General features: G+C 38.0%; 1 protein-coding gene across 7 annotated transcripts in view; it reads right to left on the reverse strand.

Annotated features, from left to right (window-relative positions):
• The window catches only part of ANKS1B (ankyrin repeat and sterile alpha motif domain containing 1B), a 1,294,913-nt gene that overhangs the window by 782,471 nt on the left and 497,811 nt on the right, over positions 1 to 14,631 (reverse strand). For all 7 annotated transcript variants that reach the window (XM_028830273.2, XM_028830270.2, XM_028830269.2 and 4 more), the window contains exon 10: positions 13,853 to 14,018. In XM_028830273.2, the coding sequence (XP_028686106.1) occupies positions 13,853 to 14,018 (166 nt within the window). The remainder of the gene's footprint in view (positions 1 to 13,852; positions 14,019 to 14,631) is intronic.

Genomic DNA, 14,631 nt, shown 5'->3' on the forward strand with positions numbered 1-14,631 from the left:
TTAATTTTTGAGTGAGATTAAATAACAAAATTACTTTTAATTCTCCATTTTTCTAAATTATTCAAACCTCATCTGTTAATACCCAAAAATAATACCTAAGAATAACCTACTTGTCCCTTTTCCATTTTTTTTATAAATTGCCTCTGAAAGGCCAATCGAAAAACTATTATGAGCTTCTTGAATTTGTGTATTCTAATATAAACATAAAATGTAATCTATTAGATAAAATCTAGGATATAATATAATCAATGTAAAATTGTTACTTTTTAAACATACAGTATGACCGTATTGTATGTCAGGTAGTTGTGTTAATATTACTTAGAGTCTAGGACTACATAAAGTCAGAACTAGTAGTCTTCATATAATATTAAATGAATAGAAAATGAATTAATAAGTCTGCAGTAGATATATCTGACAAGTCTAGAAAATGCAGGTAGGGTGAATAGGTGTTAAATATGAGACTACAAGCATTATGTAAAATTTCTATAAGATTATATTTTCAGTATAATACTATTTCCCAATTAATGTTGTATGCAGCGGCTGCTAAATAGAGCAAAGTTATAGAGTGATTCCATGAAAAGCTGAATCGTTAGTATGCACTGAAATTACACAATTGTGAGTTCCATGAGCTATAATGATATTGCCTCTTTTAAAATTTTTATTTTAGGCTCAAGGGTACATTTTCAGGTTTGTTATATAGGTAAACTCGTGTCACAGGGGTTTGTTGTACAGATTATTTAATCACTCAGGTACTAAACCTAGTATCCAATAGTCATTTATTCTGATCCTCGCCCTCTTCCCACGCTCCACCCACAGTAGGCTGCAGGGTCTGTTGTTTCCCTCCTGGTGTCCATGACTTCTCACCATTTATCACCCAATTTTAAGTCGGAACATGCAGTATTTGGTTTTCTGTTCCTGTGTTAGTTTGCTAAGGATTACGGCCTGTAGCTCCAAGGCTAAAAAAATAAACTCGAAACCATGCAATTACATGGAAATTAAACAACCTGCTCCTGAATGACTTTTGGATAACTAATAAAATTAAGGCAGAAATCAAGGCATTTTGAAACTAATGAGAACAAAGATACAACATACCAGCATCTCTGGAACACAGCTAAGGCAGTGATAAGAGGGAAACTTATAGCACTAAATGCCCACATCAAAAATTTAGAAAGATCTCAAATTAACAACCTAACATCACAACTAAAAGAACTAGAGAACCAGGAGCAACCCCAAAGCTAGCAGAAGACAAGAAATAACTGAAATCAGGGCTGAAATGAAGGATATCAAGACATGAAAAACTGTTCAAAAGATCAACAAATCCAGGAGCTGATTTTTTAAAAAAATTAATAAGACAGGCCACTAGTTAAACTAATAAAGAAGAAAAGAGAGAAGGTTGGCTGGGCGCGGTGGCTCACGCCTATAATCCCAGCACTTTGGGAGGCCAAGGCGGGCGGATCACGAGGTCAGGAGATCCAGACCATCCTGGCTAACACGGTGAAACCCCGTCTCTATAAAAATACAAAAAATTAGCCAGGTGTGGTGGCGGGCGCCTGTAGTCCCAGCTACTTGGGAGGCTGAGGCAGGAGAATGGCGTGAACCCAGAAGGTGGAGCTTGCAGTGAGCTGAGATCGGGCCACTGCGCTCCAGCCTGGGTGACAGAGCGAGACTCCATCTCAAAAAAAAAAGAGACAAGGTCTAAAAAACACAATCAGAAATGACAAAGGGGATGTCACCACTGACCCCAAAGAAAAGCAAATAACCATGAGAGACAACTATGAACACCTCTATGCACATAAACAAGAAAATCTAGAAGAGATGGATGCATTTCTGGACACATACACTCTTCCAAGACTAAACCAGGAAGGAATTGATTCCCTAAACAGCCCAATAACAAGCTCCACAATTGAATTAGTAATAAATAGCCTAACAACCAAAAAAAGCCCAGGACTAGACTGATTCACAGCCAAATTCTACCAGATATACAAAGAAGAGCTGGTACCATTTCTACTGAAACTATTTCAAAAAATTGAGAAGGGACTCCTTCCCCCTTCATCCTATGAGGCCAGCATCATCCTGAGACTAAAACCTGCCACAAACACAACAAAAACAGGAAGCCTCAGGCCAATATCCTTGATTAACATTGATGCAAAAATCCTCAACAAAATACTTGCAAACTGAATCCAGTAACAGATCAAAAAGCTAATCCACCACAATCAAGTAAGCTTCATCCCTGCAATGCAAGGTAGGTTCAACATACACAAATCAATAAATGTGATTCATCACATAAACAGAACTAAAGACAAAAAACACATGATTATCTCAATAGATGCAGAAAAGGGTTTCAATAAAATTCAACATAAAACCTCTCAATAAACTAGGTATTGAAGGCACAGACCTCAAAATAATAAGAGCCATATATGACAAACCCACAGCCAACATCATACTGAATGGGCAAAAGCTGGAAGCGTTCTCCTTGAAAACTGGCACAAGATAGAATGCCTTCTCTCACTGCTCCTATTTCACATAGTATTGGAAATCCTGGCCAGATGAATCAAGTGAGAGATAGAAATAAAGGGCATTCAAACAGAAATAGAGGAAGTCACACTATCCCTGTTTGCAGACAATATTGCCTCTTTCGGGAGCATTGAAAATAACTCTTGTCAAGGTTTCAACTGCACACTAGCCAGGATAATCTAAATTTAAATATTACAACGTATAAGCAAAAATAGTAGTTAACAGTCTGTATCTTTAATAGATGCAAGGTTATTGCAGAAGCTTAAGGAGGGTGATGCAATCAGATTTGTGATTTTAAGATTACTTTGACTGCAATGTAAATAATAAATTCACATTTCTACAAAGAAGATACAATCTACAGAATTTCTGGGACACAGCTAAGGAAGTGTTAAAAGGGAAACAGGACTTTAGGAGACTATTGTAATAGTCCAAGACAGTTATTGGTGGTGACAGAGATTAAGAGAGGCAGATGGATTTGAGAGATAGTTAGGGATAGAAAGTTACATAATTGCTCTCATCCTACTATTTGTTCCAGTTAAAAGTCACAAGACCTGGCACTTATTTGAATAGAGGAATTGATAGAGAGGGAAGTGGCAAGAATGACCCTCAGGTTCCTGTAGCTGGATGAATAATTAAATCATTTACTGAGATGAAAAATTCAGCATGAAGAAAAGGTTTGGGGGGAAAGATGAGGGAGTTTAGTTCAAGATATGCTAAGATTGAGGTGCCCTTGGAGATATACAAGTAAACATATTAAGTAGATACACAAGTGAAGATATTAGGTGGATTGATAGATGGGCCTGGAGTTAAGAGAAGTGGTCTGGCCTGGAGTTAAGAGAAGTGGTCTAGCCTGGAGATAAGTATTTGGGAGTCTTCAGCATGTTGATTGTAACAGAAGCGGTACTATAGATGAGATAATTTATAGAGAGAAAAAAGTAAAAAGAATAAAGAGGACTTTTTATGAGCCTTGAGGAGCTCTCAACTTTTAGAGTCATGAAGAAAAATGTCAGTCGTTACAATAGAGAAGGAGCACCATAATAAGATGAAAATCTGCCTTAGATAGCAAAGGTCTCCAGATGGAGGGGTCGCCAACCTGTGCTTCTGAGAGGTTAAGAAAAAAATGCCCTTTTTGATTTTGTGACATCAAGGTCATCAGTAACTTTAGAAAGCACATTTCCACAGAGTAATGGGGAATAGACACCTGACTAAAGTGGGCTGAGAAGTGAAAACGAAGGAAAATGAACATATTGAGAGCACAGGAATAAAGAGAGAACAGTAGCTGAGCCGTCAAGTGGGATCAAGGAACTTTTCATTTGTTGTTTAATTGTTTTTGCTGTTAGCCGTTCTTGTGGTTTGTTATTGCTTTTCAAATGATAAAGACCTGAGTAGATTTAATTGTTGATGTGCACAATGACGTAATAAAGGACAATTCAGTTTGGGAGGCCGAGGCAGGTGGATCATGAGGTAAGGAGATCGAGACCATCCTAGCTAACACGGAGAAACCCCATCTGTACTAAAAATACAAAAAAAAAAAAATTAGTCAGGCGTGATGGAGGGCGCCTGTAATTCCAGCCACCTCGGGAGGCTGAGGCAGGAGAATGGCGTGAACCTGGGAGGCAGAGCTTGCAGTGAGCGGAGATCAAGCCACTACACTCCAACCTAGGCAACAGAGCAAGATTCCATCTCAAAAGAAAGCGGGGGGCAATTAAAAATATAGAGGAGAGAAAGACTGAATGCAGGGGTCAAATTCCTGAGAAGGAAAAGACCTGGCGCATAGAAGATGGAGCCAACTTTGGGCAGGAGGAGGAAAATCCCCTCTATCTTAACAGGAGGGAGGAGCAAGATGAAGGTTACAGGGCAGTTGCATATAAACACGTAAAGAAGTTAACAAAGTTCCATCTGATAACTTCTATTTTCTTTATGAATTAAAATATGAGACCATCTGCTGAGAATGAGAGACAATGGAGGAAAAGTATCTGAGGATTGAGGAAAGCAACACAAACAAGAGTGGAATGTGAAGCAGTGTGGAGAGTCCACTCTACTTTGATGAGCATGAACTTAGGAATTAATGAACGTTTACTTTGTTATTATACATACACTGACATTATAGGAGAAATTCTGTTGCATAGGATACCATGCATGACATCATAAAGAGCCTTTATTCCCACATCATCAAATCATCAACTTAGCAGGAGTTCTCTGTATTTTTAGAAATCTTATGTGTACAATTCATGTTATTCACACACTGTGCAAATAAAATTGATTTCAGGGGAGAAAAAGTGTGTGTGTGTGTGTGTGCACTTTATAATGTTGTTTTCCAACTGCAACACATTTCCACTAAGTTGAGCAAATTGAGATGATTATATTTTTTAATTGGTAAACTGTCCATATGGATGAAGGAGGCAGGTAATGTACTAGGATTTCCCTTCAGGTACTGCTTCCCTTGTTTTCTCTCTTTGCCCATCCATGAACTAGCACTGGTTTACAAATTCATCATGTAGATATCTGCTTTAATAAATGGCTAAGACAGCACCAAGCACAGAGCAAATGTCAAATAAATAATTACTGTTTGATAAAAATGGTTCCTATCAGCAAGGCCAGTATTTGTATGTAAAAGAATGCTTCCATGGGGCTCAAAAATCGTTTGCTCTCTTAAATGAGTTAAATATACCCACAGAAATCATGTTGACACTACCCACTTGCTCAGCACAGATAAACATTTGTTCTAGTCCAGTCTGAATTCATTTAATTTCAAAATTTTGGCATTAGAATAAAGGAAGTTTCACCATTCAAAAAATATTTAGGTATAAACAAGTTACAGAATCACCCTCACACTCCTACCTATTTCAGATATTGCAGAAGGTATAGTAGAGTGTGGATTATTCACCAGATGGCATTTTCATTTCAGGTTGACCATAGTCCAGTAAGCACATTAGCAAATTGAACAGAGGTAACTAAGACCCACACTATCTTGGCATGCAGCTGTTGAATGTGTCCTTTTTTATCAGAGATCATCTATTCTCTTTCAACACAATTGGAAGCAGTCTTTACTGGTGTTTTTGTAAATTGCTCATTAATCAAAATGGATTTATTGGGCATCCATAGTATACAAAGCCTGTACTAAGTGATTCAAAATAACTGTTGCCTAGTTACCTTAAAATGGAAAAATTCCCCTAGGAAGGTTAAAATTAAATGAAAAGGAGACAAGAAAACATTATATTTGATGACACCTGGCTATTTCATAAGGGATTTTACTGCCATTACAGCCATTTTCTTTTAAACATAATATCCATCCATTCATTTGTTCATTCAATTATTCATTCATTTATGCAAGTGAGTCACCACCATAATTACACAAGGTCCTTTGCTTGATGCTATAAAGGAAACAAATAGGATTCAATAGTGGCTGCATAAACATGAGTCTTAGCAAATTCACCAAGCAAGTGCTAGACTACTGTTGGTCTTTATTTAATAAGTCCAGTACTAAAGCAATCTCATTCTTTACTTCATGTGAAATCTGTAGTCATGAGGCATTAGTAAAATGCTCCTTAGAAAGAGTATTCTTCATTTTCCGGTTGAATTGTAAAATCTTGCTGAACACAGATCTACTACTACGCTGATTTTATTTAAATTAAACTAGTAGATCCGATAATTTTTTTCCTGCGGTCAGGATTAGATTTATTTTGTACTAGCCCTTCTAGTTTGTAATACAAGAGACCACAGAAAGGAAAGTTAACTTTGATTTTCGGAGCAAATGCATACTGTAGACACATGAATATACAATGTGTCCAGTCACAACCAACCCTTCGCTGCTCAGCCTCTGAGAGATGCAAGCCAGGCAGGTTGTGCTCTGTACTGAGGCCCAGGCATCCCCAATTGCCTCTCCCTATTATGTATTGAATTTGTGTGCTCAGTTTTAATCCCTATATTAGTTACCTAGGGGTGCTTTAACAAACTACAGCCGTCCCTCAGTGTCCAAGGGGAATTAGTTCCTGGACTCCCAATTGAGGAGGATTGGGTATTTGAGGATACCCAAATCTGTGGAGGTTTAAGTCTCTTCTATAAAATGATGTAGTGTTTACATATAACTTATGCACCTCCTCCTGGATACTTTAGACCATCTTTAGATTACTTGTAATACCTAATGCAATGAAATGCTACATAAATAGTTATTATATGATATTTTGTTTAGACAATGATGACAAGAAAATAAGTCTGTACATGTTCAGTACAGACCCAACCATCCATTTTTGCCTCTGACATATTTTTAATTTGTAGTTGGTTGAATCCATGGATGTGGAACTCACAGATACAGACAGCCGACTACACTAGTAACTGGGTGGCTTAAACAATAGAAATGTATTGTGTCACAGCTTTCAAGGACAGAAGTCCAAACTCAAGGTGGCAGGGATGGTTCCTTCTGTGGGCTGTGAGGGAAGGATCTGTCCCAGGCCTCTATGACTTGTGAATGGCTGCCTTTTCCTGGTATATCTTCACATTGTCTTCCCCCTACAGGTGCCTGTCTCTGTGTCTAAATTTCCCTTAAATAAGGATACTGGTCACACTGGATTAGGGTCCACTTAATGGCTTTATTTTAACTTGACTATCTTTACAAAGACCCTATATTCAAATTCCCCAAATAAGATCATATTCTAAAGTGCTATAGGTTAGGATTCCAACCTTTCTTTTTGTGGGATAATGTGAGGGGGGACACAATTCAATCTATAACGGTCCCTCTTAAGACTTGGTCACCCCTCAATCTTTCTCTCTCTCTCTCTCTCTTTCCCTACCCCACCCCCACCTGCCCCATCTCTCCAGGAAATCTTCTTCATGCAGTTCTTGTATAGAGTAGTAATGCCCATTTTGTCTGTAAACCTAAGCCATGTTACCTAACACAGCTAACTTAAAGCTATAGAATGCATTTCCTGAAGTATAATTCTCAAATTTCCTTAGCTACTTATTGTCCAAGTGTCAGCGTTTTCAAGGTGAGAGGGATGAGCTTTACTCCTACTTGCCTCTCAGCTTTGTTTCCCCTTGCCCTTCTCTGCTGGGATTGTCTTTGTTCTGGCCACTGTCATGTCTTGCTAAGTGTACACACTGATTCGCTAATGAATCTTCCTGCTTTCAACCTCATCTCTCTCCAATCTATACTCCACATTGCTTCCAGAGGGATCATTCTAAAACAGAAACCTGATCATGCCATGTTCACTTCTGCTGTCAGATGAAATGCAAACTTCTGAATGTCACTCCTTGCTCTTTATGCATTTTATGCTAGTATCATTCTATGCGCTAACCATGCCAAGTGGGCATAGTCTCTGAATGTACTCTGTTCTTTCACTCCCTCTGCATCTCTGCACACACTGACCCCTGCCTGGAGTGCCACACCTCATTCATCTTTCTAACTCCTTCTTGAGGCCAGCAAATCATGTAGTGCCTCCTCCCATAAGCCTTCCTTCATTTACATTCCTCCCCCTTCTACTCTCCCAGAGCACCCTATGCTTATCTTGCTCATTGCCCTTATTATCCTTAATTTTAACACATTCTAAGCTCCTAAAGGTCAGTACTTATACCTTTTGCTATGTTCCTTATGCAACATTTAGCACAATGCCTAGAACATCAGAGGTACTCAATAAGTGCTTATTGACTGGGTTAGGAACTTGGTGGGTACTTACCCACCAAGATCAATTTGAGGGTCTCTAAAAGACTTCCGTGCATCAAGAAATGTCTCCACATTTACAAATTCTATCTTTAGTCAATAAAGAATTTAGTAACAAAGGGAATACATCAGTAACTCCAAGAGAGGTCAGTAACTTCCCTGAGTTCACCAGATCAGTTAGTTGGCCCTAAGGGGAGAATGCAAAGCTAGGTATGAGTCATAAGGGACTAGTTATAGCAGTTGAGAGACTTGGAAGTAATAGGATTGATACAAAACCTAAACTATGGGTTAATAGAATCAACAGAGAAAACAATGCAAACTATTTCCTTACCTAACCAGAAAAGAAATGACAGTTATGTTGATGCTCTCCTCTACCTGCTATAGGGTAATTCTGTGGGGCTGAGTGGCTAAGGTTTCATATAAAATTGCACAGAAACTGTTTTGATCTATATTCATCCCAATTCTAATCATTTTTTAAAAATTTCCCTTTAAAATTTGGACTCCTTTACCTTAGAATTCATGATCACAGCCCAAAGACTATCAATTATTATGAATTAAGCCTGGGTCAACTGAGCAAACCGGCTTCTTCTATACTAAACCCAAGTGATCAAACACAATTGGGGAAAATTATATATCCATGCAAACTAAGTCTTTACCCAATTTTAACAACAACAACAAACTTGGGCATTGTAGGAGTTTCCATTTTCTGAAAAAGGCTGCAAGAATATCTTCTTAAAATGTGACTTTAGTTAACACTCCTTCATCAAGGGGAGGCAAGAATTAAAAATTCCCTCCACTTATATGTAGGCAGGCTCTTGACTACAAAGGAAGTGATGTTGCCTTCTGAGATCTCATTCTCTTAGAATGTTTGCTTAGAATCCCATCACAGACCATGAGAAAGTCCAAGTAGGCCATGCCAGCGACATTGAGAATAAAACCTCCAGACCCCAGTTAAGCTTCGCCAGTTGACACCACATGGAACAGAGATAAGCTACCCCAGCCAAGCCCTCCCCAAATTGCAGATTTAAAAGCAAAACAAATGACTGTTGTTTTCACCCACTAAGTTTTGGAATGGATTGTTATGCAGCGACAATAACCAGAATAGATTTTGATAGTTGGATATGGGATGCTGCCAAAACAAAAACTTAAAATATGTGTCATTAGCACTGAGATTGGGCAGCAGAAGAAGCTGGAAGAGCTCCAAAGCCAGTGCCTGTCAAGCCAAAAGGGCCAAGGAATGGATGGATTTGTGGAAGCCTTAAAAGCTGTAAGAAAGGTGTTGGTGAAAGCTTAAAGGAAAGAAAATCTAACTGGAAGCTGAAACAAGCTTCTCTCTCTGCAATCTTTTACTAGGTCTGTGGCAAAAATCTAAGACTCACTCCCTCTCTCTCTCTCTGTGCATATATGAAGAGGTTTGGTAAGCAGGGTGGTGACAGCCTTCCACAAGCCAGGAAGAGAGCCCTCACCAGAACCCAATCATGCTGGTACCCTGCACATTTCCAGTCTCCAGAACAATGAGATAATACATATGATGCAGCTTCCTCTTAGTTCTTTGGAGATGCTTGCTCTCAGAATCCAGCCAGTATGTCAGGAGGAAACCCAAGCAGTGCATGGAGAGCAAAAAAACGGCCTCCAGTCCATTTCCTTAGCCAAGTTACTGGTACACAGCCAACAGTAACTTGCCAGCCATGTGAGTTGACCATCTTAAAAGTGTTCCCCTATTCCCCAGTTTAACAGCCCAAGATCATAAGATGTGACACAGATAAGCAGTCCCTGACTAGCCTTGTCAAACTTGCAGATTTGTAAACAAAATAAATGACTGATGTCAGCTCCTTTTGGGGTGGCCTGTTAACAATAGATAACTGATATAGGCAGAGCTTTATGTCTTCCTCAAGCTCCAGGTAAGGGTAAATGCTCCCCCATTTCTGTTCCCAAAGAACTCTCTGTGAAACATTATCTTAGCAATTATTGTACTCAATTGAATTTAACTCTTCACTTGTCTGTCTCTCTTTGAGCTCAAGGATAATACCAAGCTTTTTGAAAAATTATCTCCTTAAATATATTATGTTTGTCACATTCTCTCTTTCTTCTCCTCCGGAACTTTGATTAGACACGTGAAAACTTTGCAGTATATCTTTCAAGTCTCTCAGCTTCTCTTTCATATTTTCCATATTTTTGTCTCTGTGCAACATTCCGAAAAATTTCTTGTGGCCTAAAATTTCCAGTTCACTGTATCTCTCTTCAGCAGAATCTCATCTGCTGTTCCACTCATCCATTGAGTTTTAAACTGTGTGTGTGTAAGTAATTGGATTTTTTTCATTTCTAAAAGTTTTTTTTTTCCTCTCCAATATGCCAGGTCAATTTTTTTTTTTTTTAGTTTCTAGTCCCAAAATATATCCTCAGGCTCACTTTTTCTTTATAATGGCACAGTCATTTTATAGTCTACATCTACTAATTTCAATATTTGAAAGCACTTAAGGTGTGGATCGGCTCTTCCTTGTTTTTGTTGGTTCTTTTTGGGGTTTCTTTCCCTATAGGCTTAATTATTAGAAACTGCTAATTTTAATAACAGGAAAGGTATTTATAGAAATTATTTGGGGCCATGGAGGAGAGTATATTTTTCTCCAGAGGGATTACATTTTCTTCCACTTGATACCTGAGGGTATGACTTTAAATACACAAATTGACATTTTTTGGACCACCTAGGTGATACGAATTTTGGGTGGCAATCTGTGAGGGCTAGTTAGTAGTAATAACTCTTCAGGAATTTCCCACCCCCTGACCTGCCTTGTTCTGCTCACAACAAATCATCTTTCCTTGCAGTCCCCTTGGGGTGGGGAATACAAGATTACCTCTGATTCCTCTGAGGGTGTAGCCCTTAGAATCCTAGTTCTATGGAGGAAGGATTTCATATTACAGTCCCTGCGTGTTTTCTGTATCCAAAGCCACAAAAGCCTTGAGCACTGAAGTTCATCAGCAGGTTCAGTAAGTTCACCCAGGACAAATGTGGCTTTAGTGCATCATTTATTTCCTACCCTCACCAATGTTTTGGCCTGATTATTTCTTACTAACCAACTGATAAAAAGAAATTCCTAATTTAGATGTGATTCAATTTATGTAATTTTCATATCAGGTTTTTGATACTTTTAAGAAGTTTTTTTCTTTTCTATATTGTATCCAGCATTTTTATTTGTTTTCAGCAAGAGTTGACCTGAGCCTGATCAGCCTTATTATCTGTGTCCATGTCGTTTTCATCCTTATATCCTCAGCATTCAGAACTGTGCCCTAGTATGCATAAGAACTTAATTAGTTTCTGACTACTTAATACATAGCTGTGTCTTCAATTTTGCATTCTTTCCTCTATCACCCCTGATATTTCCCTACACTCTGTGCCCCAATTAAAGCTCTTTCACATTTTGCACATCTATTCCTGCATTTTCCTATTTTAATGAAGCTTTCCATCCTGAATATGCTATTTCTCTCATTATCTCTCTTATGGAAAAGTCCTCATTCTTGTCAACTTCCATAGCCTGGGGTCAGCATTGTTTTCATTCTCCATGACTGCTGTGGATAACTTTCCATTACTGGCCTTCATCCAGAATCTGATGCTCATCTGAAGTTTACCCTATTCTATTAAAACATTCTTTTTCTAATTTTATTGCTATCATATGTGGACCCTCAGTCATATCTCTACATTTCTTGGAAGGTTTCAGTACTTGATTCCCAATATCTACCTACCTCATCCCCTAATGCAATGCAGCACTATAGTATAGTGTTTAAGAGCACAAGTTAGATAACTCAAGGTCAAGTACCAAATCCACTCCTCATTAACATGTAACCTTGTGAGGCCAGCTAGTGTTTCAATGCCTCAGTTTCCTTATCTGTAAAATGAGAATGATATTAGTACCTCATAGCATTATAAGAATCATATGGAATAGTGCATATAAAGCACTTAGAACAGTATCTGCCACATAATAAATGCTCAATAAATTTACTATTTTCATTACTATGCTCTTACTTTAAAAATCTTCCTTCTGTATGTTCATGATTAATTAACACCCTAGCCACAGTACTACTCAAAAAATCCATTTTTTTCACTTGTACAAAACTTCCTAGACTATAATGTATAATGGCTTTTCTAAATTTTATTTACTTATTTATTTAGAGACAGGGTGTCGCTGTGTCACCCAGGCTGCAGTGCAGTGGTGTGACCATGGTTTACTGCAGCCTTGACCTCCCGAACTCAAGCAATCCTCCCACCTCAGCCTCCTGAATAGCTGGGACTACAGGCATATGCCATCACGTTCAGCTAATTTTTTAATTGTTTGCAGCAATGGGGTTTCACCAGGTTGCCCAGGCTAGTTTTGAACTCCTGAGATCAAGTGATCCACCCACCTTGGCTAGGAATACAGGCATGAGGTAGTGTCTATAATAGGCTGGTGCTAAGAATACAGGCATGAGCCATCGCTCCTGGCCTGAATTTTAATTTAACCCTTCTTAAGGTCTAGCTCTTACTTTTAGCCAACAACCTTTTATCTTACCCAGAAATTGAATCCATTTGAAAATAAATATTTCAGAATTTTTCTACATTTATAACCATGCTGTCTTCTCCCTACTCTCTGGGGAAAAAATGTCTGTGTTTCCCTAAACTAGCTGAGTCTTAACTTCTACCCATTCTGTCTTTTTATTCTTTATCTTCAATACCTTGCTCTACAAGAAAATTCCTCTAAACTTGACCAAGTCTTACTTATCCTAACATAAACTAGCTATTTCCCTCTTGCACCTGCTTTTTTCTTATGTTATTATCATACCTCTTCTTCTCATCTCCTTGGAAGAGTTATCTGTACTCTCTACTCCCTTTCCCAGTGTCTTATTTCCCATTTCCCAATGTCTCACTATTAACTTCCAGACATCTACTTTTACCACATCACTTCTAAAATTTACTATTGCAAAGTAAGTTGCAATCGCATTACCAAACCAAAAAGAAGCCTCTCTTCAGAACTTTTCTAACAACTCATCGCAGCATTAAATATATTGACCATCTACTTGAAAATTTCCTCCTTCACTAGCTCTCATGTAATTATTCTGTATTCTTTCTTAAAGTAATAGAAAGACACTATAATGGTAGTCAAAAATCCATGTTCAAGCATAGGCCCCACTATTGCTCTTAAAACTCTAATTTCTTTATCAGCAGTAGGGATAATATTTGTCTTGCTTTGTTCACTAGTTTGTAATACAAAAAAATAAAATAATGGATCTGATAATGCCATAAAAGACACGAAATATATAAAGCAGCTAAGTAAGATTTGATAACTTGGTAACAGATAGGATGCAGACAATGATACAAAAACACTCTTGCTACCAAATTGGCTATGAACTCCTGAAGGACCCAAAGCTGTGTATCTTACCTGGAAGGTTTTTTTACTATTAAAAGGTTTCCAAGCATCTTCATCAAAGCATTACCATGTCCATTAGGGCTTTTACTGGGAAGTTAGGAGACTTCAAATAAAAAACCCTCTGACTTACCTGGGCTCACTTTAAAATCAAAAAAATAATTATTGGAACTACATTGGGGGAACTTTCATTTTGATAACATAGTAGGAAATCAAAATGTTAATGATGCATCTTCACATAAACAAACAAGTAAATCAAATCAGGCCAATCATGAGTAAGAGATATTACCAGTTCTTGGGGAAGGTGCCCTTGCAATTTCTAAGGAGCAAGGTTTCTTTGTAACAGCTGTGTCCATGAGATCACACAGAAAGTTCTCATTTTCTGAAGGAAATGTATCCAGAGAAGCAGATGGTACAATTTCCATAGTGTAATTTCTCTTTTTTGGATAGGACTCCTGAAAAGAAGAAAAAATAAAAACAGCTTTGTGATGAAGAAATGGCCTTGTTTAATTTATAAAAACTAGAAAAGATAATCAGGTTCATTAGTTCTTTCCAAAGTGATTGACAGCTGATGATTCATCTGTTTGAATAAACTATAGAATCATGTAACCCCAATGTCATCAGTGATATTTTTAAGAGTCCTCATAATTTAAAAGGACTGAATTTATTACTGAATTGTAAAGGCATTGCCCTCTTTGTAATATATATATATATATATATATATATATATATATATATAAAATATCTAGTTGTGGCATAAACTGTTGGTTAACTAATCAATAGTCATTCCCAAGACTCTACTCCTTTGCCAGCCTCCTAGAGACAGCCATATAACTCAACTTTGGCCCATTAGATGTAAGAGGAAGTTTGCTAAAGGCTCGTGGAAAATCATTTTTCCCCAGAGAAGAAGCTTATAAGGAGGCACTTTCAGAGTCAAGGCCATCCCCAGGCTCCTCTCTTTGGATGCAGTTTTGATATCTGGAGCTAGGGCAAGCATTTTGTGACCATAAGGCAATAATCTTCAGATCAAAAAGGTAACAAGCCAAGCATAACAACAGAAGGATAAAA

Source organism: Macaca mulatta, chromosome 11, assembly GCF_049350105.2.
Source record: "Macaca mulatta isolate MMU2019108-1 chromosome 11, T2T-MMU8v2.0, whole genome shotgun sequence".
Classification (NCBI taxonomy): Eukaryota; Metazoa; Chordata; class Mammalia; order Primates; family Cercopithecidae; genus Macaca; species Macaca mulatta.